Consider the following 22417-nt stretch of genomic DNA (forward strand, 5'->3'; position numbering starts at 1 on the left):
ACGGACTCATATGGAAAACCCTCTGATGAGACTAAAATCAGAGATAAATCCCAAACTTCACACGAACGAGGGCATTCAAAGAAAACGTGATTAATTGTTTCAACTACAGAATCACACCTTTTACACTAAAATATTTATCTATTTATTTTTATAGATAGTTTTTACTTATTAAAAATATTTACTTTATATTCTTTATAAAATTTAATTTAATTTTAATAACTCTAAACCTACACATCGGGCGGATCCTAATCTAGTAGTATATATGTGAGAGTCTTGTCGATCGGAGTTACGAAGTAATTAATGGGTAAAAAACTGATGTATAATCGGAATATGAAAAATTAATGTATTTTGTAGTGTTGAAAATAATTTGTGTTTGTATGTTGCTGATTATTATTATTTCTCCAAGCCAAAACTGTAAAAAAAATTGATTGCATCACAAATAAATTGATTTTATCAGAATCACATATCCTTCTAAAGGTGGGAATCTCATATCCTAACAAATAATTAAGAGAGTATCATCACCTCTTCTCAAAATATATAACCTGTGGATTGGTTTTACTACCGATTACAACAAAGAACCTTAATGGGGTAAAAAAACAAACCAAAAGACTAATTAAATTTAACCTATAATGGAAAGAAACCTGTTTTGTTCATTTGACAGTATTCGAATTCCTTCAAAGCGCATGAAGAAAAAGTTTGATCACGTTAACCAAAAAAATCACCTCTCTTTTCTTTCCTCTTTTATAGCTTCATATGAAAGTAACACCTCTTTGAATTTTGCTTCAGCTACAACTGCAACAATCGATGTGACACCGTCAGATCTCATCGGTAAGACAGAAGAAGAGTCTACAACAACGTACCTTTGTTATTCTGATTTTGGTCCGGATGGAATTCCATAGCTTTTTCCCTGAATGCTTTCTGAATGTACAACAAATCCGAATCAAAACATACTACTTTTGCATAATAGGTATCTTACGTAGCTAAACATTGACCATAGGACTAGGTGAAGATTATTTGTATCAGAAGGATTCTAGCCAAGTTTACCTTAATCTCAGCTTCGGTATATGGAGTTGCCCTGGACCTACAACACAATAACACACCACATTATCCCTCGACATGTCGCCCGCTACTTGTAGAGACGGAATCAAAATACACGTAAATTTTTTTGACTACCGACTAGCTGTTCTGGTTTACATTAACATACTTGACATGAATATCGCGAACCATCAACCCAATCAATTATGTTTAATTCAGAATTTTATATGGGAACGAAAGTGATCCTTGGCTATAGCACATAGATTTAACCACTAAATTATGTTGATCCATCTATATTTCACGAAATCTAAAAACTCAACGAACCTTCTGATAGGTTCAGGCTGTGAATTTTGTTTCTTTACTGACATAGAATCAGCTATTATAACAGATATCAATGACTGAAACTAAGAAGAAACAAACCAAGAACCAAGAACAACCCAAGCGTATTTTCAACTCTCCCAAAAGCCTTAAGGCTCCAAAAACAACCCAATGATCCGATCCAACGATTCTAATGTCCACTTTATTTACTATTCTAGAGCATTTGAGCTTTATTCCCTGTCACAACATATAGCGTGAAGCTAGCAACGTCGATAAACTGAAATTATGTGTGAACTGTGTTTGTATTTCGTTTCAATATAAAAGTATATCATACCTGCTGAGCCCTAATACCGAGTAATGATGTGATAATGGATATACTCTTCTCTGGTTTGGAGGCTCCTGGTGATTGGTCCTTTGATTTCTTTGCGAAGACTCAGTTTTCCAGTACCAATCATTACGCTGAAACTGCTGATGGTATTGCTGTGCACCAGGATCAGTTTCTCTCCAGTTCTCGTAGCCCCTCCTAAATTTACTCCTCTCTCTATTGAAAACGCTTTGCATACGCCTGATACGTTCCTGTAAGAGAGCATTAACAGATCTGAACGCATATTCAAGTGGATTTTACACTACTTTTTAGAAATCATGGATTAGAGGAGGAGATATCACTTAAAAAGTAATTCAATTTATTCTCATTGGTGTTACAATCTTAACGTCAACGAGAAAATATGCTGCAGCAATCCAAATTTAGATAAAACGGTTTACTAATAACGTGCATGGTTGCTGAGATTTTGAAAGTAGCTGCTGAAATTAGTTAGATCCAACTAGCATGTGAAATGGCTACACACTCTTAAACACCCACAACGCTTTCTTTAGGAAAAAGTCTCAAGTAGACTTACCACTCTCTCCATCTCATCCTCGTACTCCTCTTTCATCCGTTTGTTGTACCTTCTCCATGCTTCCTCCTGATAAGCTGTTCGGAAAGAACCACCTTTGGTTGCTTTCCACGCTGACTGTGATCTAGCCTTCTTTCATGAACAAATTACAAAAGTTAAGAGCTTGGCTAGTATGGAGAATGTGAATCACTACAATGAATAAGTAATGGAAAAGAAAACAACTAATCAGAAAAGTTTGGTAATTGCAAAACCAAAAGGCCGATGACATGTAGCAATTAGTTACTAATGCTCACATAATTTTGAAATATCTATTTGATCATCTTAATTGGGAACTAAAAAAACTAACTATAAATTATGTTCAGTTTAGGAATCAACAAAAAGCCTATGAATATCCAGTGGATAAACTACTAAGAAAGTCACATTATGAATCAACTCTAAAACCAATCATCATGGACTATAAGCACAATAGCACATAAAACCTGAAAATTGAAGCTACTTCACGATCATAATTCCGATAATTTAACGAAAATAAAAACCAATCCTCGGGTTATAAGATTCGACTCACGAAGAGAGTGACAACGGTTACGCCGATTACAGAAAACGCGACGATTCCCAAAAACTCTGACAACTTCTGCTGCTGCTGCGGAGGAGGATTCCGTTCACCATCTTCGCCTCCCATTTTTTTTAATTGCAAAATTTACGACAAACGAGAACAGAATCTTTGGGCTTGTGATGATTGAAATGACCCTGAAACCATCCTCAGGTGAATTTGATTGCAAAATCCCGTTCCTCTCTTCTCTTAAGATCAAAATTGGGGTTTTGATTTTTCTCTGTTTTTCTTCCACCACCGCCTCGCCTCGCCTCAACTCGTCTTTGAAAGATCTTTATTTTTATTGGCTGAATTACTAAAATGTTACTTATTTTAGGTAATATTATGATATTATCAGAATCTACAAAAAAACTTTTTTATTACTAGAATGTTTCGGGTATTTTCAAAATACCGATCGTGTCCCTGTTTTATGTTATCGGAAAAAATGTAATTACAAAAATGTCACTGCCATGTTAGACGACCATAGTCAGCCGTAACGGGTTACAGAGTATGTTGCGGCTGAGTTATAGGTATGTTGCGGCTGAGTTATCGGAAAAACATTTGAGTAAGAGCGGACGGCTGACTTATTAAAATCTGGCTGAGTTATGCGCATAAGTCAGCCAAGGGTTACGGCTGACTTATTAAATCTGGCTGAGTTATGCACATAACTCAGCTGTAGCTACGACTGAGTTTTCACCTGATGGTTGAGTTGTCAAAATTTTGGTTGAGTTGTCAAAATTTTGGCTGAGTTATCACAACGACACGGCTGAGTTAACATTTTCCGCCTGGCTGAGTTATGAAAAACGACCGACTTATGAGATGTTGTTACGGTTGAGTTATGGTAAAAAAAACTATAACTCAGCCGTCATAGGCTGACTTATCGACAACTCAGCCGTTTGACAGCTGACTTATTAGCAAAAAATTAATTACTAGAATGTTATTCAGTTACGGCTGACTTATCAAACGATACGGCTGAGTTACATATTTTCAGTTGATGAAGCGGCTGAGTTTGACAGCAATTTTTTTTGCTTTTTAATTACTGTAATGTTTTTCATGTTGTGGCTGAGTTTCATTGTTAACTAAACTTCTTTGTTACATTGCAAATTAAAAAATTAACTACATGCATGCCATAATATTTAAAATCTTATCATATTTAGGTCTATGTTTATTTTCATTTCAAATGATAATAAAAAATAATAATTTAGGAGAACTAAAATAACTAATTAAAAAAGTTATTAAATAAAAAAAAAACAGTAAAAATTATTTTTCTTGATATATGAATTAAATAAAAACGAAAAAAAATAATTTTTTGTATTATATAACTGAATTTTCGTTTTTTATTTATAAAAAATAGATAATTCTACTTACCATATCTTTAACTCATGAAAATTTTCATGATGTTGAATAATCTTTTGTGTTAACAATTTTACAAAGGATATACCTCAAACTTGTACATCAACCATGACACATGATTATTCAAACTCAACTTCAAAAAAATTAGTTTTGTTAGTGATTAGTAACATTTTTGAATAAAATTTAGGTCTATGTCTATTTTCATTTCAAATGATAACAAAAAATAATAATTTAGGAGAAATAAAACAACTAATTAAAAAAGTTATTAAATAAAAGAAAAACAGTAAAAATTATTTTTCTTGATATATGAATTAAATAAAAACGGAAATTTTTTTTTTTTTGTATTATATAACTGAATTTTCGTTTTTTTAATTAAAAAAATAGATAACTCAACTTACCACATCTTTAACTCATGAAAATTTCCATAATGTTGAATAATCTTTTGAGTTAACAATTTTACAAATGATATACCTCAAACTTGTACATCAACCATAACACATGATTATTCAAACTCAACTTCAAAAAAATTAGTTTTGTTAGTGATTGGTAACATTTTTGAATAAAATTTAGGTCTATGTTTTTTTCATTTCAAATTTTAATAAAAAATAATAATTTAGGAGAAATAAAATAACTAATTAAAAAAATTATTAGATAAAAAAAACAGTAAAAATTATTTTTCTTGATATATGAATTAAATAAAAACGGAAAAAATAACTTTTTGTATTATATAACTGAATTTTCGTTTTTTTTAATTAAAAAAATAGATAACTCAACTTACCACATCTTTAACTCATGAAAATTTCCATAATGTTGAATAATCTTTTGAGTTAACAATTTTACAAAGGATATACGTCAAACTTGTACATCAACCATAACACATGATTATTTAAACTCAACTTCAAAAAAATTAGTTTTGTTAGTGATTGGTAACATTTTTGAATAAAATTTAGGTCTATGTCTATTTTCATTTCAAATGATAATAAAAAATAATAATTTAGGAGAAATAAAATAACTAATTAAAAAAGTTATTAAATAAAAGAGAAACAGTAAAAATTATTTTTCTTGATATATGAATTAAATAAAACGGAAAAAATAATTTTTTTGTATTATATAACTGAATTTTCGTTTTTATTAATTAAAAAAAATAGATAACTCAACTTACCACATCTTTAACTCATGAAAATTTCCATGATGTTGAATAATCTTTTGAGTTAGCAATTTTACAAAAGATATACCTCAAACTTGTACATCAACCATAACACATGATTATTCAAATTCAACTTCAAAAAAATAAGTTTTGTTAGTGATTGGTAAAATTTTTGAATAAAATTTAGGTCTATGTCTATTTTCATTTCAAATGATAGTAAAAAATAATAATTTAGGAGAAATAAAATAACTAATTAAAAAAATTATTAAATAAAAGAAAAAAAGTAAAAATTATTTTTCTTGATATATGAATTAAATAAAAAAGGAAAAAATAATTTTTTTGTATTATATAACTGAATTTTCGTTTTTTTAATTAAAAAAAATAGATAACTCAACTTACCACATCTTTAACTCATGAAAATTTCCATAATGTTGAATAATCTTTTGAGTTAACAATTTTACAAAGGATATACCTCAAACTTGTATATCAACCATAACACATGATTATTCAAACTCAACTTCAAAAAAATAAGTTTTGTTAGTGATTGGTAACATTTTTGAATAAAATTTAGGTCTATGTCTATTTTCATTTCAAATGATAATAAAAAATAATAATTTAGGAGAAATAAAATAACTAATTAAAAAGTTATTAAATAAAAGAAAAACAGTAAAAATTATTTCTCTTGATATATTAATTAAATAAAAACGGAAAAAATAATTTTTTGTATTATATAACTGAATTTTCGTTTTTTTAATTAAAAAAATTAGATAACTCAACTTACCACATCTTTATCTCATGAAAATTTCTATAATGTTGAATAATCTTTTGAGTTAACAATTTTACAAATGATATACCTCAAACTTGTACATCAACCATAACACATGATTATTCAAACTCAACTTCAAAAAAATTATTTTGTTAGTGATTGGTAACATTTTTGAATAAAATTTAGGTCTATGTCTATTTTCATTTCAAATGATAGTAAAAAATAATAATTTAGGAGAAATAAAATAACTAATTAAAAAAATTATTAAATAAAAGAGAAACAGTAAAAATTATTTTTCTTGATATATGAATTAAATAAAACGGAAAAAATAATTTTTTTGTATTATATAACTGAATTTTCGTTTTTATTAATTAAAAAAAATAGATAACTCAACTTACCACATCTTTAACTCATGAAAATTTCCATGATGTTGAATAATCTTTTGAGTTAGCAATTTTACAAAAGATATACCTCAAACTTGTACATCAACCATAACACATGATTATTCAAATTCAACTTCAAAAAAATAAGTTTTGTTAGTGATCGGTAAAAATTTTGAATAAAATTTAGGTCTATGTCTATTTTCATTTCAAATGATAGTAAAAAATAATAATTTAGGAGAAATAAAATAACTAATTAAAAAAATTATTAAATAAAAGAAAAAAAGTAAAAATTATTTTTCTTGATATATGAATTAAATAAAAAAGGAAAAAATAATTTTTTTGTATTATATAACTGAATTTTCGTTTTTTTAATTAAAAAAAAATAGATAACTCAACTTACCACATCTTTAACTCATGAAAATTTCCATAATGTTGAATAATCTTTTGAGTTAACAATTTTACAAAGGATATACCTCAAACTTGTATATCAACCATAACACATGATTATTCAAACTCAACTTCAAAAAAATAAGTTTTGTTAGTGATTGGTAACATTTTTGAATAAAATTTAGGTCTATGTCTATTTTCATTTCAAATGATAATAAAAAATAATAATTTAGGAGAAATAAAATAACTAATTAAAAAAGTTATTAAATAAAAGAAAAACAGTAAAAATTATTTCTCTTGATATATTAATTAAATAAAAACGGAAAAAATAATTTTTTGTATTATATAACTGAATTTTCGTTTTTTTAATTAAAAAAATTAGATAACTCAACTTACCACATCTTTATCTCATGAAAATTTCTATAATGTTGAATAATCTTTTGAGTTAACAATTTTACAAATGATATACCTCAAACTTGTACATCAACCATAACACATGATTATTCAAACTCAACTTCAAAAAAATTATTTTGTTAGTGATTGGTAACATTTTTGAATAAAATTTAGGTCTATGTCTATTTTCATTTCAAATGATAGTAAAAAATAATAATTTAGGAGAAATAAAATAACTAATTAAAAAAATTATTAAATAAAAGAAAAAAAGTAAAAATTATTTTTCTTGATATATGAATTAAATAAAAAAGGAAAAAATAATTTTTTTGTATTATATAACTGAATTTTTGTTTTTTTAAATTAAAAAAAATAACTCAACTTACCAGATCTTTAACTCATGAAAATTTCCATAATGTTGAATAATCTTTTGAGTTAACAATTTTACAAAGGATATACTTCAAACATGTACATCAACCATAACACATGATTATTCAAACTCAACTTCAAAAAAATTAGTTTTGTTAGTGATTGGTAACATTTTTGAATAAAATTTAGGTCTATGTCTATTTTCATTTCAAATGATAATAAAAAATAATAATTTAGGAGAAATAAAATAACTAATTAAAAAAGTTATTAAATAAAAGAAAAAAAGAAAAAATTATTTTTCTTGATATATTAATTAAATAAAAACGGAAAAAATAATTTTTTGTATTATATAACTGAATTTTTGTTTTTTTAATTAAAAAAATTAGATAACTCAACTTACCACATCTTTATCTCATGAAAATTTCTATAATGTTGAATAATCTTTTGAGTTAACAATTTTACAAATGATATACCTCAAACTTGTACATCAACCATAACACATGATTATTCAAACTCAACTTCAAAAAAATTATTTTGTTAGTGATTGGTAACATTTTTGAATAAAATTTAGGTCTATGTCTATTTTCATTTCAAATGATAATAAAAATAATAATTTAGGAGAAATAAAATAACTAATTAAAAAAATTATTAAATAAAAGAAAAACAGTAAAAATTATTTGTCTTGATATATGAATTAAATAAAAAAGGAAAAAATAATTTTTTTGTATTATATAACTGAATTTTTGTTTTTTTAAATTAAAAAAAATAACTCAACTTACCAGATCTTTAACTCATGAAAATTTCCATAATGTTGAATAATCTTTTGAGTTAACAATTTTACAAAGGATATACCTCAAACTTGTATATCAACCATAACACATGATTATTCAAACTCAACTTCAAAAAAATAAGTTTTGTTAGTGATTGGTAACATTTTTGAATAAAATTTAGGTCTATGTCTATTTTCATTTCAAATGATAATAAAAAATAATAATTTAGGAGAAATAAAATAACTAATTAAAAAGTTATTAAATAAAAGAAAAACAGTAAAAATTATTTCTCTTGATATATTAATTAAATAAAAACGGAAAAAATAATTTTTTGTATTATATAACTGAATTTTCGTTTTTTTAATTAAAAAAATTAGATAACTCAACTTACCACATCTTTATCTCATGAAAATTTCTATAATGTTGAATAATCTTTTGAGTTAACAATTTTACAAATGATATACCTCAAACTTGTACATCAACCATAACACATGATTATTCAAACTCAACTTCAAAAAAATTATTTTGTTAGTGATTGGTAACATTTTTGAATAAAATTTAGGTCTATGTCTATTTTCATTTCAAATGATAGTAAAAAATAATAATTTAGGAGAAATAAAATAACTAATTAAAAAAATTATTAAATAAAAGAAAAAAAGTAAAAATTATTTTTCTTGATATATGAATTAAATAAAAAAGGAAAAAATAATTTTTTTGTATTATATAACTGAATTTTCGTTTTTTAATTAAAAAAAATAGATAACTCAACTTACCACATCTTTAACTCATGAAAATTTCCATAATGTTGAATAATCTTTTGAGTTAACAATTTTACAAAGGATATACTTCAAACATGTACATCAACCATAACACATGATTATTCAAACTCAACTTCAAAAAAATTAGTTTTGTTAGTGATTGGTAACATTTTTGAATAAAATTTAGGTCTATGTCTATTTTCATTTCAAATGATAATAAAAAATAATAATTTAGGAGAAATAAAATAACTAATTAAAAAAGTTATTAAATAAAAGAAAAAAAGAAAAAATTATTTTTCTTGATATATTAATTAAATAAAAACGGAAAAAATAATTTTTTGTATTATATAACTGAATTTTTGTTTTTTTAATTAAAAAAATTAGATAACTCAACTTACCACATCTTTATCTCATGAAAATTTCTATAATGTTGAATAATCTTTTGAGTTAACAATTTTACAAAGGATATACCTCAAACTTGTACATCAACCATAACACATGATTATTCAAACTCAACTTCAAAAAAATAAGTTTTGTTAGTGATTGGTAACATTTTTGAATAAAATTTAGGTCTATGTCTATTTTCATTTCAAATGATAATAAAAAATAATAATTTAGGAGAAATAAAATAACTAATTAAAAAAATTATTAAATAAAAGAAAAACAGTAAAAATTATTTTTCTTGATATCTGAATTAAATAAAAAAGGAAAAAATAATTTTTTGTATTATATAACTGAATTTTCGTTTTTTTAATTAAAAAAAATAGATAACTCAATTTACCACATCTTTAACTCATGAAAATTTCCATAATGTTGAATAATCTTTTGAGTTAACAAGATTACAAAGGATATACCTCAAATTGTACATCAACCATAACACATGATTATTCAAACTCAACTTCGAAAAATAAGTTTTGTTAGTGATTGGTAACATTTTTGAATAAAATTTAGGTCTATGTCTATTTTCATTTCAAACGATAATAAAAAATAATAATTTAGGAGAAATAAAATAACTAAGTAAAAAAGTTATTAAATAAAAGAAAAACAGTAAAAATTATTTCTCTTCATATATGAATTAAATAAAAACGAAAAAATAATTTTTTGTATTATATAACTGAATTTTCGTTTTTTTAATTAAAAAAAATAGATAATTCAACTTACCACATCTTTAACTCATGAAAATTTCCATGATGTTGAATAATCTTTTGAGTTAACAATTTTACAAATGATATACCTCAAACTTGTACATCAACCATAACACATGATTATTCAAACTCAACTTCAAAAAAATTATTTTGTTAGTGATTGGTAACATTTTTGAATAAAATTTAGGTCTATGTCTATTTTCATTTCAAATGATAATAAAAATAATAATTTAGGAGAAATAAAATAACTAATTAAAAAAATTATTAAATAAAAGAAAAACAGTAAAAATTATTTGTCTTGATATATGAATTAAATAAAAAAGGAAAAAATAATTTTTTTGTATTATATAACTGAATTTTTGTTTTTTTAAATTAAAAAAAATAACTCAACTTACCAGATCTTTAACTCATGAAAATTTCCATAATGTTGAATAATCTTTTGAGTTAACAATTTTACAAAGGATATACCTCAAACTTGTATATCAACCATAACACATGATTATTCAAACTCAACTTCAAAAAAATAAGTTTTGTTAGTGATTGGTAACATTTTTGAATAAAATTTAGGTCTATGTCTATTTTCATTTCAAATGATAATAAAAAATAATAATTTAGGAGAAATAAAATAACTAATTAAAAAGTTATTAAATAAAAGAAAAACAGTAGCGACAGTTATGGCGATTCGATCTAGGGTTTGATATGCTTTGGTTCAGTGCTGTTGAGAGGCGGAAGATTGGTCTTTCGTGTGCTCTGGTTACGTTTGGATCTCGGAGATGGATCGGAAATCTGTCTTCGATTTGGTCTGGGTTCACTCGGGACTTACGGGATCTCTTTCTCTATGGTGGGGATCGAGTTGGATCGAATCTTATCGGGCTGATTGAGGATTCGATACGGTACGGGTGGATTGAGGATTTGTATCGGGTTGGTTTTATTGAGGTTGATTCGATTCGGGTTGATTGCGAGTGCGATAGGATTTGCTTCCGGATTGCATGGCGATTGATTTTGCTTGTTATACATTGTCGAGATTTTCATATCATGTTGATTGAGGCTCCACCTGAATATACTATCGGGAGGATTCATTGGTATGTTAATTATGGTATGAGATCAATTCTCTTTCCTTGGTTTGTCAGATGGGTATCTCGTTACGATCTTGTATTGGTGATTCTGGAATGTTTTGTGATGTTCTCTGAGATATCAATTTCGGACAGATTTTGTCTATCCCTTGACAATGGGTGTTTTGTTCAAGTGGTATTTATCCGCGAGCTCAGTTTGATAGGGTGGTTTTATAACTGCTGGATCATTCTTTCTTCAGTGGGCGATTTGTCTGATTTTCTGAGAGAATTGTGTCTTGCGGTGTCGTGTTTTTCAGACCTCAAGGAGTTTTGGTTGTGTCGTTGGTGGTCTATCATGTCTCAGTTAGCACTCAACAAAGGCAAAGCTCCGTTGGTCCGTACGGAGACAGTGAGGATCGCTAATTCGGTTTTGGCTCAGAGAATACAACAATTCTCACTGACTCTTATTGGGCGTTTGATGAATCCAAGTGTTCAGCAAATGGAGTCTTTGGTGGCTAATCTACCGAAGATTTGGAAGCTGGAGGACAAGGTGGTAGGAGCAGACTTGGGTCAGGGCTTATTTCAGTTTAATTTTGAGGCTGAAGAGGAACTGCAGGCGGTGCTGATGAACGGTCCATACCATTTTGATGGGTGGATGCTCGCGTTGGTGAAATGGGAGCCTATCATATCATCTACTTATCCCTCCGCAATCAACTTTTGGGTTAAGGTAACGGGTATTCCCATGCATCTTTGGGAAGAAGCGACTTTGAGAGCAATAGGTAAGAAGGTGGGTATTCTCAGGGAGATTGATGAGGAGACTGGAAGTTTCTGTGTGACTGTTAATGGCTTTAATCCTCTCCTTTTCAAGATGGTTGTTCCCTTTGAGTTTGGAGATGAGGTTATTGTCTCCCTTGAGTATGAGAAGCTGACAGGTTTTTGTGAGCATTGTTCTCGTCTAACTCATGATGTGCGTGAGTGCCCAGAATTGAAGAAGGGAGCGGGGGAGCAGGTCGCGGAACAGCAAGTGGATAAACGGTTTGTTCTGAAACATCATCTTCAGGGTAAGCAAGGGGGATTCAAAAGTGAAGGTGGTTGGGAGAAACCAAGGAAGCATGTTAAGAGGGCTTTGGATTTCCAGGGTCACGAGGGTATGCACGGAGATGGGGGTGCTTATGGTTCCCGATATCAAGAAAGGTTCCAAGGTTCAACGTGGGGACAGAAAAAACAGTTTACAGCTGTGGAGTCTAGTGGCTCTGGTGGACAGAGAGGTTCGCAGATGCTAAGTGGTGAGTTAGAGGGACAGGTTCCTTCCTTCAATCTGAATCGAAAGGGTATGGGACCTGTGTGGCCAAAACCGTTGTATAAGGTCAAACAGGGGAGCGCGGTGAAACAGAATGCTGTTGCAAAGAGATCCCAAGAGGAAGAGGATGCGGTTGGGAGAGGTTCCACTTCTCAGGCTGTTACGGTTGCTCCGGAAGAGACTCTCACCGGATTGGTCAAGGAGGGAGAGGAGACTGGCTTTATGGAGGAGAATGATGACTTGTTGGAGGAGGGAGAATATCCCGAAGGTGATGATGCGGTTATACCTGATACTGAGTTGGGTAAGGAGGACGACACTCTCACCGAGCAGGGTACGGATTCACAGTCGGATATGACTGGTGATTCACAAGGTAAACCTCCTGTTTTAGTCTTGCCGGATTCGGTTTTGGGTCTTGTTAATAACGCTTTGGCTGATGTTAAGCTAGTGGATCCGGTAATACATAGGGTGAGACTTAATAGGCCTAATGTTAGAAAGGGTGTTAGTGGTTCAGGAATAGTTGCTAAAAATGTTGTTAGGACTTTGGCTTCTCCGGGGAAACGGTTATTGGCTAAGGCGTTATCTAAACCTGCAGGTGCAGGAAAAAAACAGAAGAGTCAGGGGAGGCAAGATATTCCCTTGAGAGGTAAACCAGCGGATGGTAGTCGTCAAGTCAAGAAAGGGACGGTGGCTCTCCCGAAACCACCGGCGCACACGTGAAGATCCTGAGTTGGAACTGTCAGGGCATTGGGGTTGATCTGACAGAGAAGTATTTGGGTGATTTATGGAAGCAACATCGACCAGACATTTTATTTTTATCAGAAACTAAGAAATGTTTTTCTTATTTGCAAAAGTTTCAGAATAAGTTTGGTTTTAATAATTTGTATACTGTTGAACCCTGCGGGACAAGTGGTGGTTTAGCATTATTTTACAAAGATGAAATAAAACTCTCAGTTCTTTATGATTGTGATCGCATTATAGATGTACAAGCTTTCTTTGGCCAACAATTAGTTTATATGTCTTTTATTTATGGGGATCCGGTCCCCCAAAATCGAGTAAAAGTATGGGATAAATTATCGGATATCGGGTCTTTCCGTGTTGATCCGTGGTTTATGATTGGTGATTTCAATGAATTGAGTGGTAATCATGAGAAAAGGGGAGGTGCTTTGCGTCCAGCCTCTTCTTTTGTGCCTTTTAATTCCATGATCCGACATTGTGGGATGTTAGAGTTTCCTTGTTATGGTGAGCATTTATCATGGAGGGGTAATCGGTGCAATAACCAGGTTGTTCGGTGCCGGTTAGATCGTGCTTTGGGTAATGAGGACTGGCAAGGTTTTTTCCCGAATTCCAAGGTAGACTATTTGGATATGATTGGTTCTGATCATTGTCCAATTTTGGCAACTTGTCTGAAGACACATATAAAACGGAATCGGCAATTCCGTTTTGACAAATGCTGGTTGGGGAAGGATGGATTATCCGGGGCAGTTGAGTCAGGTTGGAATCGTACTATAAATTTCCGGCCTACGGGCTTTGTGGATAAAATAAAGAATTGCAGGAATTCGATTTCTTGGTGGAGAAAGAATAATATTTTTTCTGGCCCAAGACTCATTTCGTCCTTAAAGGCGGCGTTACAGGAGGCGAAAATGGATGATTCAATTTCTCAGGAGGAAATTCGAGGTATAGAGAGGAAATTAAAAGAAGCATATCGGGATGAGGAGTTATATTGGCAACAAAAGAGTAGGAAGTTCTGGTTAAGGGTTGGGGATAAGAATACAAAATTTTTCCAAGCTTCTACTAAACAGCGTCGGGTAAGAAATAGGATCATTGGTCTTTTTGATACAGATAATGTATGGAATGAATCGGCTTCAGGTATGGAGAATATTGCTACAAAATATTTTGAGGACCTTTTTAGGAATTCAGATGCTCAAGGTGTGTCAGAGATGTTACAGGAGGTTACCCCTTTAATATCGGATACTATGAATAGAGATCTAATTCGGGATATTTCTGAAGCCGAAGTTCGGAAAGCTCTGTTTGCTATGCACCCGGAGAAGACACCAGGACCTGATGGTATGACGGCCTTGTTTTTTCAACGATTCTGGTCTTCCTTAAAAGGGGATTTAGTGGCTCTAGTCAGAGAGTTTTTCCGTTCAGGACGTTTTGACCCGTGTTTAAATGAGACGAATATTTGTCTTATTCCTAAAGTTGATCGTCCGCAGCGGATGGCGGAGTTTAGGCCGATAAGTCTTTGTAATGTGAGCTATAAAATTATTTCTAAGATCCTGTGTTTTCGGCTTAAGCGGTTTCTCCCATCTTTGGTTTCCGAAACTCAGTCGGCTTTTGTTTCGGGTCGTTTAATAACGGATAATATATTGGTTGCGCAGGAGATGTTTCATGGGTTAAATACTAATAATAGGTGCAAGTCGGAATTTCTGGCTTTCAAAACGGATATGAGTAAGGCTTATGACCGTGTAGAATGGGCTTTTTTAGAGGCAGTCATGGTTAAGTTAGGGTTTGATCGGAATTGGATCTCTTGGATCATGTGGTGTGTATCTTCGGTGTCGTATCAAGTTCTTCTTAATGGTCAACCCCGGGGTTTTATTAAACCACAGCGGGGTCTTCGTCAGGGGGACCCGTTGTCACCGTACTTGTTTATACTCTGTACAGAGGTTCTGATAGCGAATATCAAAAAGGCAGAACGGGAGAAAAAGGTAACGGGTATCACAATCGCCCGGGATAGTCCTACCATTTCGCATTTGTTGTTTGCTGATGACAGTCTTTTCTTCTGTAAAGCAGAGGCGACAGAATGTCAGACGGTCATGGAAATTATCAGGAATTACGGCAAAGCCTCAGGACAAGAGGTTAATTTAGAGAAATCATCTATAATGTTTGGCAAGAAGGTTCCTACTGAGATAAGGGATCAGTTGAAGTCAGTTATTGGTATTACCAAAGAGGGAGGTATGGGATCTTATTTGGGCATTCCTGAAAGCCTCCAGGGTTCAAAAAATAAGGTTTTTGGATATGTCAAGGATCGATTGGATGATCGTGTCAATGGTTGGAATGCAAAGCTTTTATCAAAAGGTGGTAAGGAGATTATGATTAAATCGGTGGCTTTGGCACTTCCCACGCATGTGATGTCCTGCTACAAATTGCCGCAAGAGTTGACATCTAAATTAACGAGTGCTATTTCCACTTTTTGGTGGAAATCCAACGATAAGGCTCATGGTTTACATTGGGTGGCTTGGGATAAACTATGTAAGGATAAGTGTGATGGGGGTCTAGGTTTCAGAGCCTTGGAACAATTTAATGATGCTATGTTAGCAAAACAGTATTGGCGTTTAATTCAACACCCGACGTCATTAATGGCGAGGGTTTTGAAAGGCCGATATTTTAGCAATAAACACCCGCTTATGGCCAAAAAACCTTCTAATCCCTCCTTTGCCTGGAGGAGTATTTTTTCAACGAAAGATTTAGTGGAATATGGAGCGCGATGGGCGGTAGGTTCGGGTAGTTCTATTTCGGTTTGGAGAGATCCATGGATTCCGGATATTAGACCACGTCCTGCCAATGGTCGGGGACGACTCTGGTTACCGAGCTTGATGGTGAACCACTTAATTAATCCTGTCACGAAGGATTGGCACTTGCCTACTCTAGAAGAGTTTCTGGATCCGGGGGATATACCGATTATTCGGCGTATGTCGGTCAGTAAGGTCCAGCAACGGGATCGGTTAGTATGGCATTTTACCAAGTCAGGGAAGTATACGGTTAAATCAGGTTATAGATTAGCCAGAGAACTGATGACGGAAGTCGAATACGGACCAACATGTATGGCCCTCAGGGCCCAGGTGTGGAAGCTGGATGTTCCCCCAAAGGTCCAACATTTTTTCTGGCAGATTGCGTCGGGCACCCTCCCAGTGCTCGAACGACTTGCGTATAGGGGTATCCGGTGTGATACACTCTGCAAACGGTGTGGGGCTGCACCAGAAACTATCAATCATGCTCTCTTTGAGTGCCCTCGCTCGCTCGATGTTTGGGAGTTGTCCCTAGTTTCGTTAGTCCCCGATGGCTTTCCATTTGCTTCAATTTATGCAAATTTAGACTTTATTTTTTGGCGGGCAGCCTCTCAGTCGGGGGATTCGGATGTAGCTAATCGTCTTCCTTGGATACTTTGGACATTATGGAAAGATAGGAATAAAAAAGTTTTTCAGGGGTTACAGGCCGAGCCGACGGAAATTCTACACCAGGCGAATAATGATAAATTACTATGGGAAGAAGCAAAATCCTATTCGGATAGGTATTTGCATACTACGCCTCTGGTGGAGGATAGGGGAGCGTTTCCTCGATGTCAGATTGATGGTTCTTGGAAAGGGTCAGATGCTATGCAGGGTCTAGGATGGTGGTGTTGTAGTGATGATGATGCGACTCTCCTTTTGGGAGCACGGAGTCAGAGATGCGGTCCTACATCCTTACATGCAGAGCTACAAGCCTTGATTTGGGCTATGGAGTCACTCTTGGCGGCTGGAGTTGGATGTCAAAGCTTTGAGACAGACTGTGCAGAATTGGTGGCGATGGTGCAGACGCCTGACGATTGGCCATCTTTTTCGAACCTGTTAGAGGAGTTTCTTGTGCTCAGACCATGCTTTTCCTCGTTCTCCCTGATCAGGATCTCTAGAGAGCTCAATGTAAGGGCAGATTGTCTAGCCCGTTCTTCAAGATTGCTTTCCTCTGAAATTTCCTTTGTAAACTCTTTTCCTCCGGTTTGGGCAACCAATCTTGGAGTTATTTTTTAATTTGATTAATGTTTGGTTGAAAAAAAAAAAAAAAAAAAAAAAGAAAAACAGTAAAAATTATTTCTCTTGATATATTAATTAAATAAAAACGGAAAAAATAATTTTTTGTATTATATAACTGAATTTTCGTTTTTTTAATTAAAAAAATTAGATAACTCAACTTACCACATCTTTATCTCATGAAAATTTCTATAATGTTGAATAATCTTTTGAGTTAACAATTTTACAAAGGATATACCTCAAACTTGTACATCAACCATAACACATGATTATTCAAACTCAACTTCAAAAAAATAAGTTTTGTTAGTGATTGGTAACATTTTTGAATAAAATTTAGGTCTATGTCTATTTTCATTTCAAATGATAATAAAAAATAATAATTTAGGAGAAATAAAATAACTAATTAAAAAAATTATTAAATAAAAGAAAAACAGTAAAAATTATTTTTCTTGATATCTGAATTAAATAAAAAAGGAAAAAATAATTTTTTGTATTATATAACTGAATTTTCGTTTTTTTAATTAAAAAAAATAGATAACTCAATTTACCACATCTTTAACTCATGAAAATTTCCATAATGTTGAATAATCTTTTGAGTTAACAAGATTACAAAGGATATACCTCAAATTGTACATCAACCATAACACATGATTATTCAAACTCAACTTCGAAAAATAAGTTTTGTTAGTGATTGGTAACATTTTTGAATAAAATTTAGGTCTATGTCTATTTTCATTTCAAACGATAATAAAAAATAATAATTTAGGAGAAATAAAATAACTAAGTAAAAAAGTTATTAAATAAAAGAAAAACAGTAAAAATTATTTCTCTTCATATATAAATTAAATAAAAACGAAAAAATAATTTTTTGTATTATATAACTGAATTTTCGTTTTTTTAATTAAAAAAAATAGATAATTCAACTTACCACATCTTTAACTCATGAAAATTTCCATGATGTTGAATAATCTTTTGAGTTAACAATTTTACAAATGATATACCTCAAACTTGTACATCAACCATAACACATGATTATTCAAACTCAACTTCAAAAAAATTATTTTGTTAGTGATTGGTAACATTTTTGAATAAAATTTAGGTCTATGTCTATTTTCATTTCAAATGATAATAAAAATAATAATTTAGGAGAAATAAAATAACTAATTAAAAAAATTATTAAATAAAAGAAAAACAGTAAAAATTATTTGTCTTGATATATGAATTAAATAAAAAAGGAAAAAATAATTTTTTTGTATTATATAACTGAATTTTTGTTTTTTTAAATTAAAAAAAATAACTCAACTTACCAGATCTTTAACTCATGAAAATTTCCATAATGTTGAATAATCTTTTGAGTTAACAATTTTACAAAGGATATACCTCAAACTTGTATATCAACCATAACACATGATTATTCAAACTCAACTTCAAAAAAATAAGTTTTGTTAGTGATTGGTAACATTTTTGAATAAAATTTAGGTCTATGTCTATTTTCATTTCAAATGATAATAAAAAATAATAATTTAGGAGAAATAAAATAACTAATTAAAAAGTTATTAAATAAAAGAAAAACAGTAAAAATTATTTCTCTTGATATATGAATTAAATAAAAACGAAAAAAATAATTTTTTTGTATTATATAACTGAATTTTTGTTTTTTTAATTAAAAAAATAGATAACTCAACTTACCGCATCTTTAACTCATGAAAATTTCCATGATGTTGAATAATCTTTTGTGTTAACAATTTTACAAAGGATATACCTCAAACTTGTATATCAACCATAACACATGATTATTCAAACTCAACTTTAAAACAATTAGTTTTGTTAGTGATTGGTAATATTTTTGAATAAAATTTAGGTCTATGTCTATTTTCATTTCAAATGATAATAAAAAAAAAATAATTTAGGAGAAATAAAATAACTAATTAAAAAAGTTAGTTTTGTTAGTGATTGGTAACATTTTTGAATAAAATTTGAGTTAAGTCCATAACTCAACTTAAGTCAATAGTAACACATGTTACTAGTCATAGCCTATATCATCTATTTACTTCCAGATTTTTCTTGTGATAACTCAGCCATAACTAACTATAACTCAGCCGTCACATGACCTTTCGTTTTCCCGTAAATATTATAACTCAGCCGTAAAGTCATATATATCATCCATTTACTTTCTGATTGTTTCTTGTGATAACTCAGCCATAACTCACTATAACTCAGCCGTCACATGACCTTTCGTTTTCCCGTAATGATTATAACTCAGCCATCACATGACCTTTCGTTTTCCCGCAATTATTATAACTCAGCCGTCACATGACCTTTCGTTTTCCCGCAATGATTATAACTCAGCCGTAAAGCGATATTTTGGCATGAAACCATTAGTTAACCTAATAATAGACATATTTCCATTCTAAATTTAAATTTTGAGTTACAATAATTTTAATATTCTATTGTTGGAGAAATAGTTTTAGAAAAATAAAACTCTAAATTCGAATAATATTAGTTAATTATTTGCAATAATATATTGTGATAATAAAAGAAGAATACCCATAAAAGAAGAATACGTTTTCATATTATTGAGAAAATATGAAAAGAAGAATACGTTTTCATATTATTGAGAAAATTCTAAACGATAACTCAGCCATAACTTTACCATAACTCAGTCAACCCTCAAATTAAAATGACTAAATAACCGACCAAACCAAACCGAACCGGAAACTATTTTTTCCATTATTTTCGGTTAATTACGGTTAAATTCGGCTTGCTATCGGTTATATTAAGTTAGTCGACCTAATTTGGATAACATTTAGATTATTTATGGTTATATATTCATCTAACCGACCCATAACCTGAAATAACCGAAATATAATTTCAAAAATTTTTAAATTTTCAAATAGTTATCATATTAGTATATCCAAATTACCACCTTAAACCAAACACAATATAACCAAAACCAAACTGTTATATTAAAACCCATAATGTTTGAAATATGAACCCTACACCTCAAACCCAAACCCTAACCCTAACCCTAACCCTAACCCTAACCCCTAAATATCATGTTTTGAATGTTTTACACATTTTGATCAGATTATGTAAAAATCAATCTTTATCTATAATTATTACTTTTTATTGTTTATAATGATTGTTTTTATTCTATATTTTAATTTTGAGTTATAATAATTTTAATTTACAAATATTTCATAAATCAGTCGTTTATGTCGATAACTCAACCATATCAGTCATTGTTTGAGAAATAACTCAGTAATTCATAACTCAGCAATTCATAACTCAGCCGTGTGAAGTATATAACTCAGCCGTAACTTAACCATAAATCAGCCATAATTTTGAAAATAGACAAATCAATGTTTTACATACCCAAGTACAAATCATCTCTAACTGAGCATAGTCATGAACTATCTTTAAAGAGTGTAAACGTGATGATATCTCTTGGGTCCTTACGCCAGTGTAGAGGATTCGGACACCAGCTATATCTACCATAAACATGGCTGCACCCAAAACATGGCCTGCCGTGTAACACCAAAACTTTATGCCATTTACTTCAACCGTTTGATGGAAATCAATTACCTAGAGAAGAATCAAACATAAACTTTAACTCAACAATGAATGATCTAATATCTTTAGAACTTATCCCAAACCCAATGGAGTGATTAAAGTATAATCATAGTCATATGATATAATGCAGGAGAAGGACTAACCTCAATTTTGTCCATGGACTTGTTGATTTCTTGTTCATCGAACAACATATCTTCCACTGACACTTTGCTCACTTTTACATAATCTGTAAGCAACAGCTTGTAGATGGCCTTTGTTGCATGTGTCATGAAAACCCGCCCATTGAATGTCGTCTAATCAAACATCAGTAACCTGAATTAGTTCCCAGCTATGTTTTAACACATCAACAAAACAAAATCATTCGGAAAGAGAAACAAACCTTCTCCAGAAAATAAGGTAGCGATGCTGCATGATCTATATGAAAGCTGCAACCAAAAGCATCAACACATAGTTTGTTATCTTATACTAAAAAACCTCTCACCAAACATACACATTCTAAAAGCTTTAAACTAATCCAAGAAAGGTTTCCACTACACATCAAACCAGAATGTTTTTGCCTCTGAAGGACAAAAATCTGATTAACAAAGCTCAAAGCCTTTCCCTCAGTTGTAAACCACTGTAGAGACGGCGGTTGTTCATCGGAGAAAAACTCGCAAGCTTCTTCACCACTCAGAAAGTCACCATGATCATCTGTCTGCTCCATTTTCACAAAGAAATTACCAGCGGGAGCCGTCACTGGAGCCGCCACCGTAACGTTAGAGCTACTTTCCTCGTTCAGAAGAGCGCTTGAGTCGCTGCTGTCTGAAGATCCAGCTGCTGCGAACGAAGAAGCCGCCGCCCCCTTTAGTGGAAGAAGGTCACGTAGATCCGTGAAACTTCGGTAATTGAGACCATCGGAATGTTCTAGAAACTGCGGAGGAGACGACGGCGGTTCTGTGATCTTCTCCGGTAACGAAACTTCTTCCTCCTTCACGGAAACATCACTCTCTGTTGTCGCCGCCGCCGCGTTGTTCTCTTCTTCTTCTTCTTCTTCTTTTCCTCCGTTAAGCTTCGTCTTTAGTTTACTAATCTGCATCAAACAAAACCAAAAGCTTCAGTTTTTTTTCTCTAAATCTCAAGATTTGCAAAAAAAAATTCAATTTTTTTAACTTGGGATCAACAAAATTGTGAATTATAACAAAAAGTTTCAATCTTTAACCAGAAAAAAAGAAAAAAGTTTGGATTTTTTTTATACCTCTTGGAGGAGAGATTCATTGTCACGGCCGAGAGAATCAAAGTTAAGGCAAAGAGAATCGTATTGGGATTTAAGAAGACCGTAATCTTTCTCAAACTGTTTAGTGAAGTGGAAAATAAGAAATGATGTGTATTTTTAATTTGTCGATGTGTATTTTTTTTTTTTTTACTC

General features: G+C 31.2%; 2 protein-coding genes and 1 pseudogene across 5 annotated transcripts; 1 reads left to right on the plus strand and 2 right to left on the minus strand.

Annotated features, from left to right (window-relative positions):
- Positions 1-415: 415 nt before the first annotated feature.
- Positions 416-3165, minus strand: LOC104722209 (uncharacterized). 3 transcript variants are annotated; one of them, XR_015577845.1, is made up of 6 exons: positions 2812-3145; positions 2250-2378; positions 1688-1929; positions 1045-1590; positions 861-918; positions 416-792 (listed from the first exon to the last, which is right to left on the minus strand). XR_015577845.1 is itself a non-coding variant. In XM_010440349.3 (6 exons), the coding sequence occupies exons 1-6, from the start codon at positions 2923-2925 to the stop codon at positions 719-721; spliced, it is 654 nt and encodes a 217-aa protein (XP_010438651.2). In that variant the 5' UTR covers positions 2926-3165; the 3' UTR covers positions 416-718. The 3 variants fall into 3 exon arrangements, 2 of the variants coding, with proteins under 2 accessions (XP_010438651.2, XP_019090298.2); XM_010440349.3 differs by having other exon boundaries at positions 1045-1081; positions 2812-3165; XM_019234753.2 differs by having other exon boundaries at positions 1045-1081; positions 2250-2375; positions 2812-3160.
- Positions 3166-10974: 7809 nt separating this feature from the next.
- LOC104750365 (uncharacterized) lies at positions 10975-13616 on the plus strand. Its single transcript, XM_010472153.3, has 2 exons — positions 10975-13025; positions 13248-13616. The coding sequence occupies exons 1-2, from the start codon at positions 11003-11005 to the stop codon at positions 13370-13372; spliced, it is 2148 nt and encodes a 715-aa protein (XP_010470455.1). The 5' UTR covers positions 10975-11002; the 3' UTR covers positions 13373-13616.
- Positions 13617-20760: 7144 nt separating this feature from the next.
- Positions 20761-22345, minus strand: LOC104750734 (homeobox-leucine zipper protein ATHB-6 pseudogene; annotated as a pseudogene). The gene is made up of 5 exons (XR_015577848.1): positions 22247-22345; positions 21556-22081; positions 21392-21437; positions 21156-21305; positions 20761-21024 (listed from the first exon to the last, which is right to left on the minus strand). The product of XR_015577848.1 is annotated as a homeobox-leucine zipper protein ATHB-6 pseudogene (transcript).
- Positions 22346-22417: the final 72 nt, after the last annotated feature.

The sequence above is a fragment of the Camelina sativa genome, chromosome 2 (genome assembly GCF_030686135.1).
Source record: "Camelina sativa cultivar CO46 ecotype springtype chromosome 2, ASM3068613v1".
Taxonomy (NCBI): domain Eukaryota; kingdom Viridiplantae; phylum Streptophyta; class Magnoliopsida; order Brassicales; family Brassicaceae; genus Camelina; species Camelina sativa.

Bases quoted from the DNA above. Each gene is read 5' to 3' on its own strand.
- LOC104722209 (XM_010440349.3), bottom strand. From the start codon at position 2,925: ATGGGAGGCGAAGATGGTGAACGGAATCCTCCTCCGCAGCAGCAGCAG. The intron at 2,379-2,811 runs GTGAGTCGAATC...TGTTCATGAAAG, and splicing joins TAACCGTTGTCACTCTCTTC to AAGGCTAGATCACAGTCAGC. The intron at 1,082-1,687 runs GTATGATATACT...ATTGTGTTGTAG, and splicing joins TCGGTATTAGGGCTCAGCAG to GTCCAGGGCAACTCCATATA.
- LOC104750365 (XM_010472153.3), top strand. From the start codon at position 11,003: ATGCTTTGGTTCAGTGCTGTTGAGAGGCGGAAGATTGGTCTTTCGTGT. The intron at 13,026-13,247 runs GTAAACCTCCTG...CTAAACCTGCAG, and splicing joins TATGACTGGTGATTCACAAG to GTGCAGGAAAAAAACAGAAG.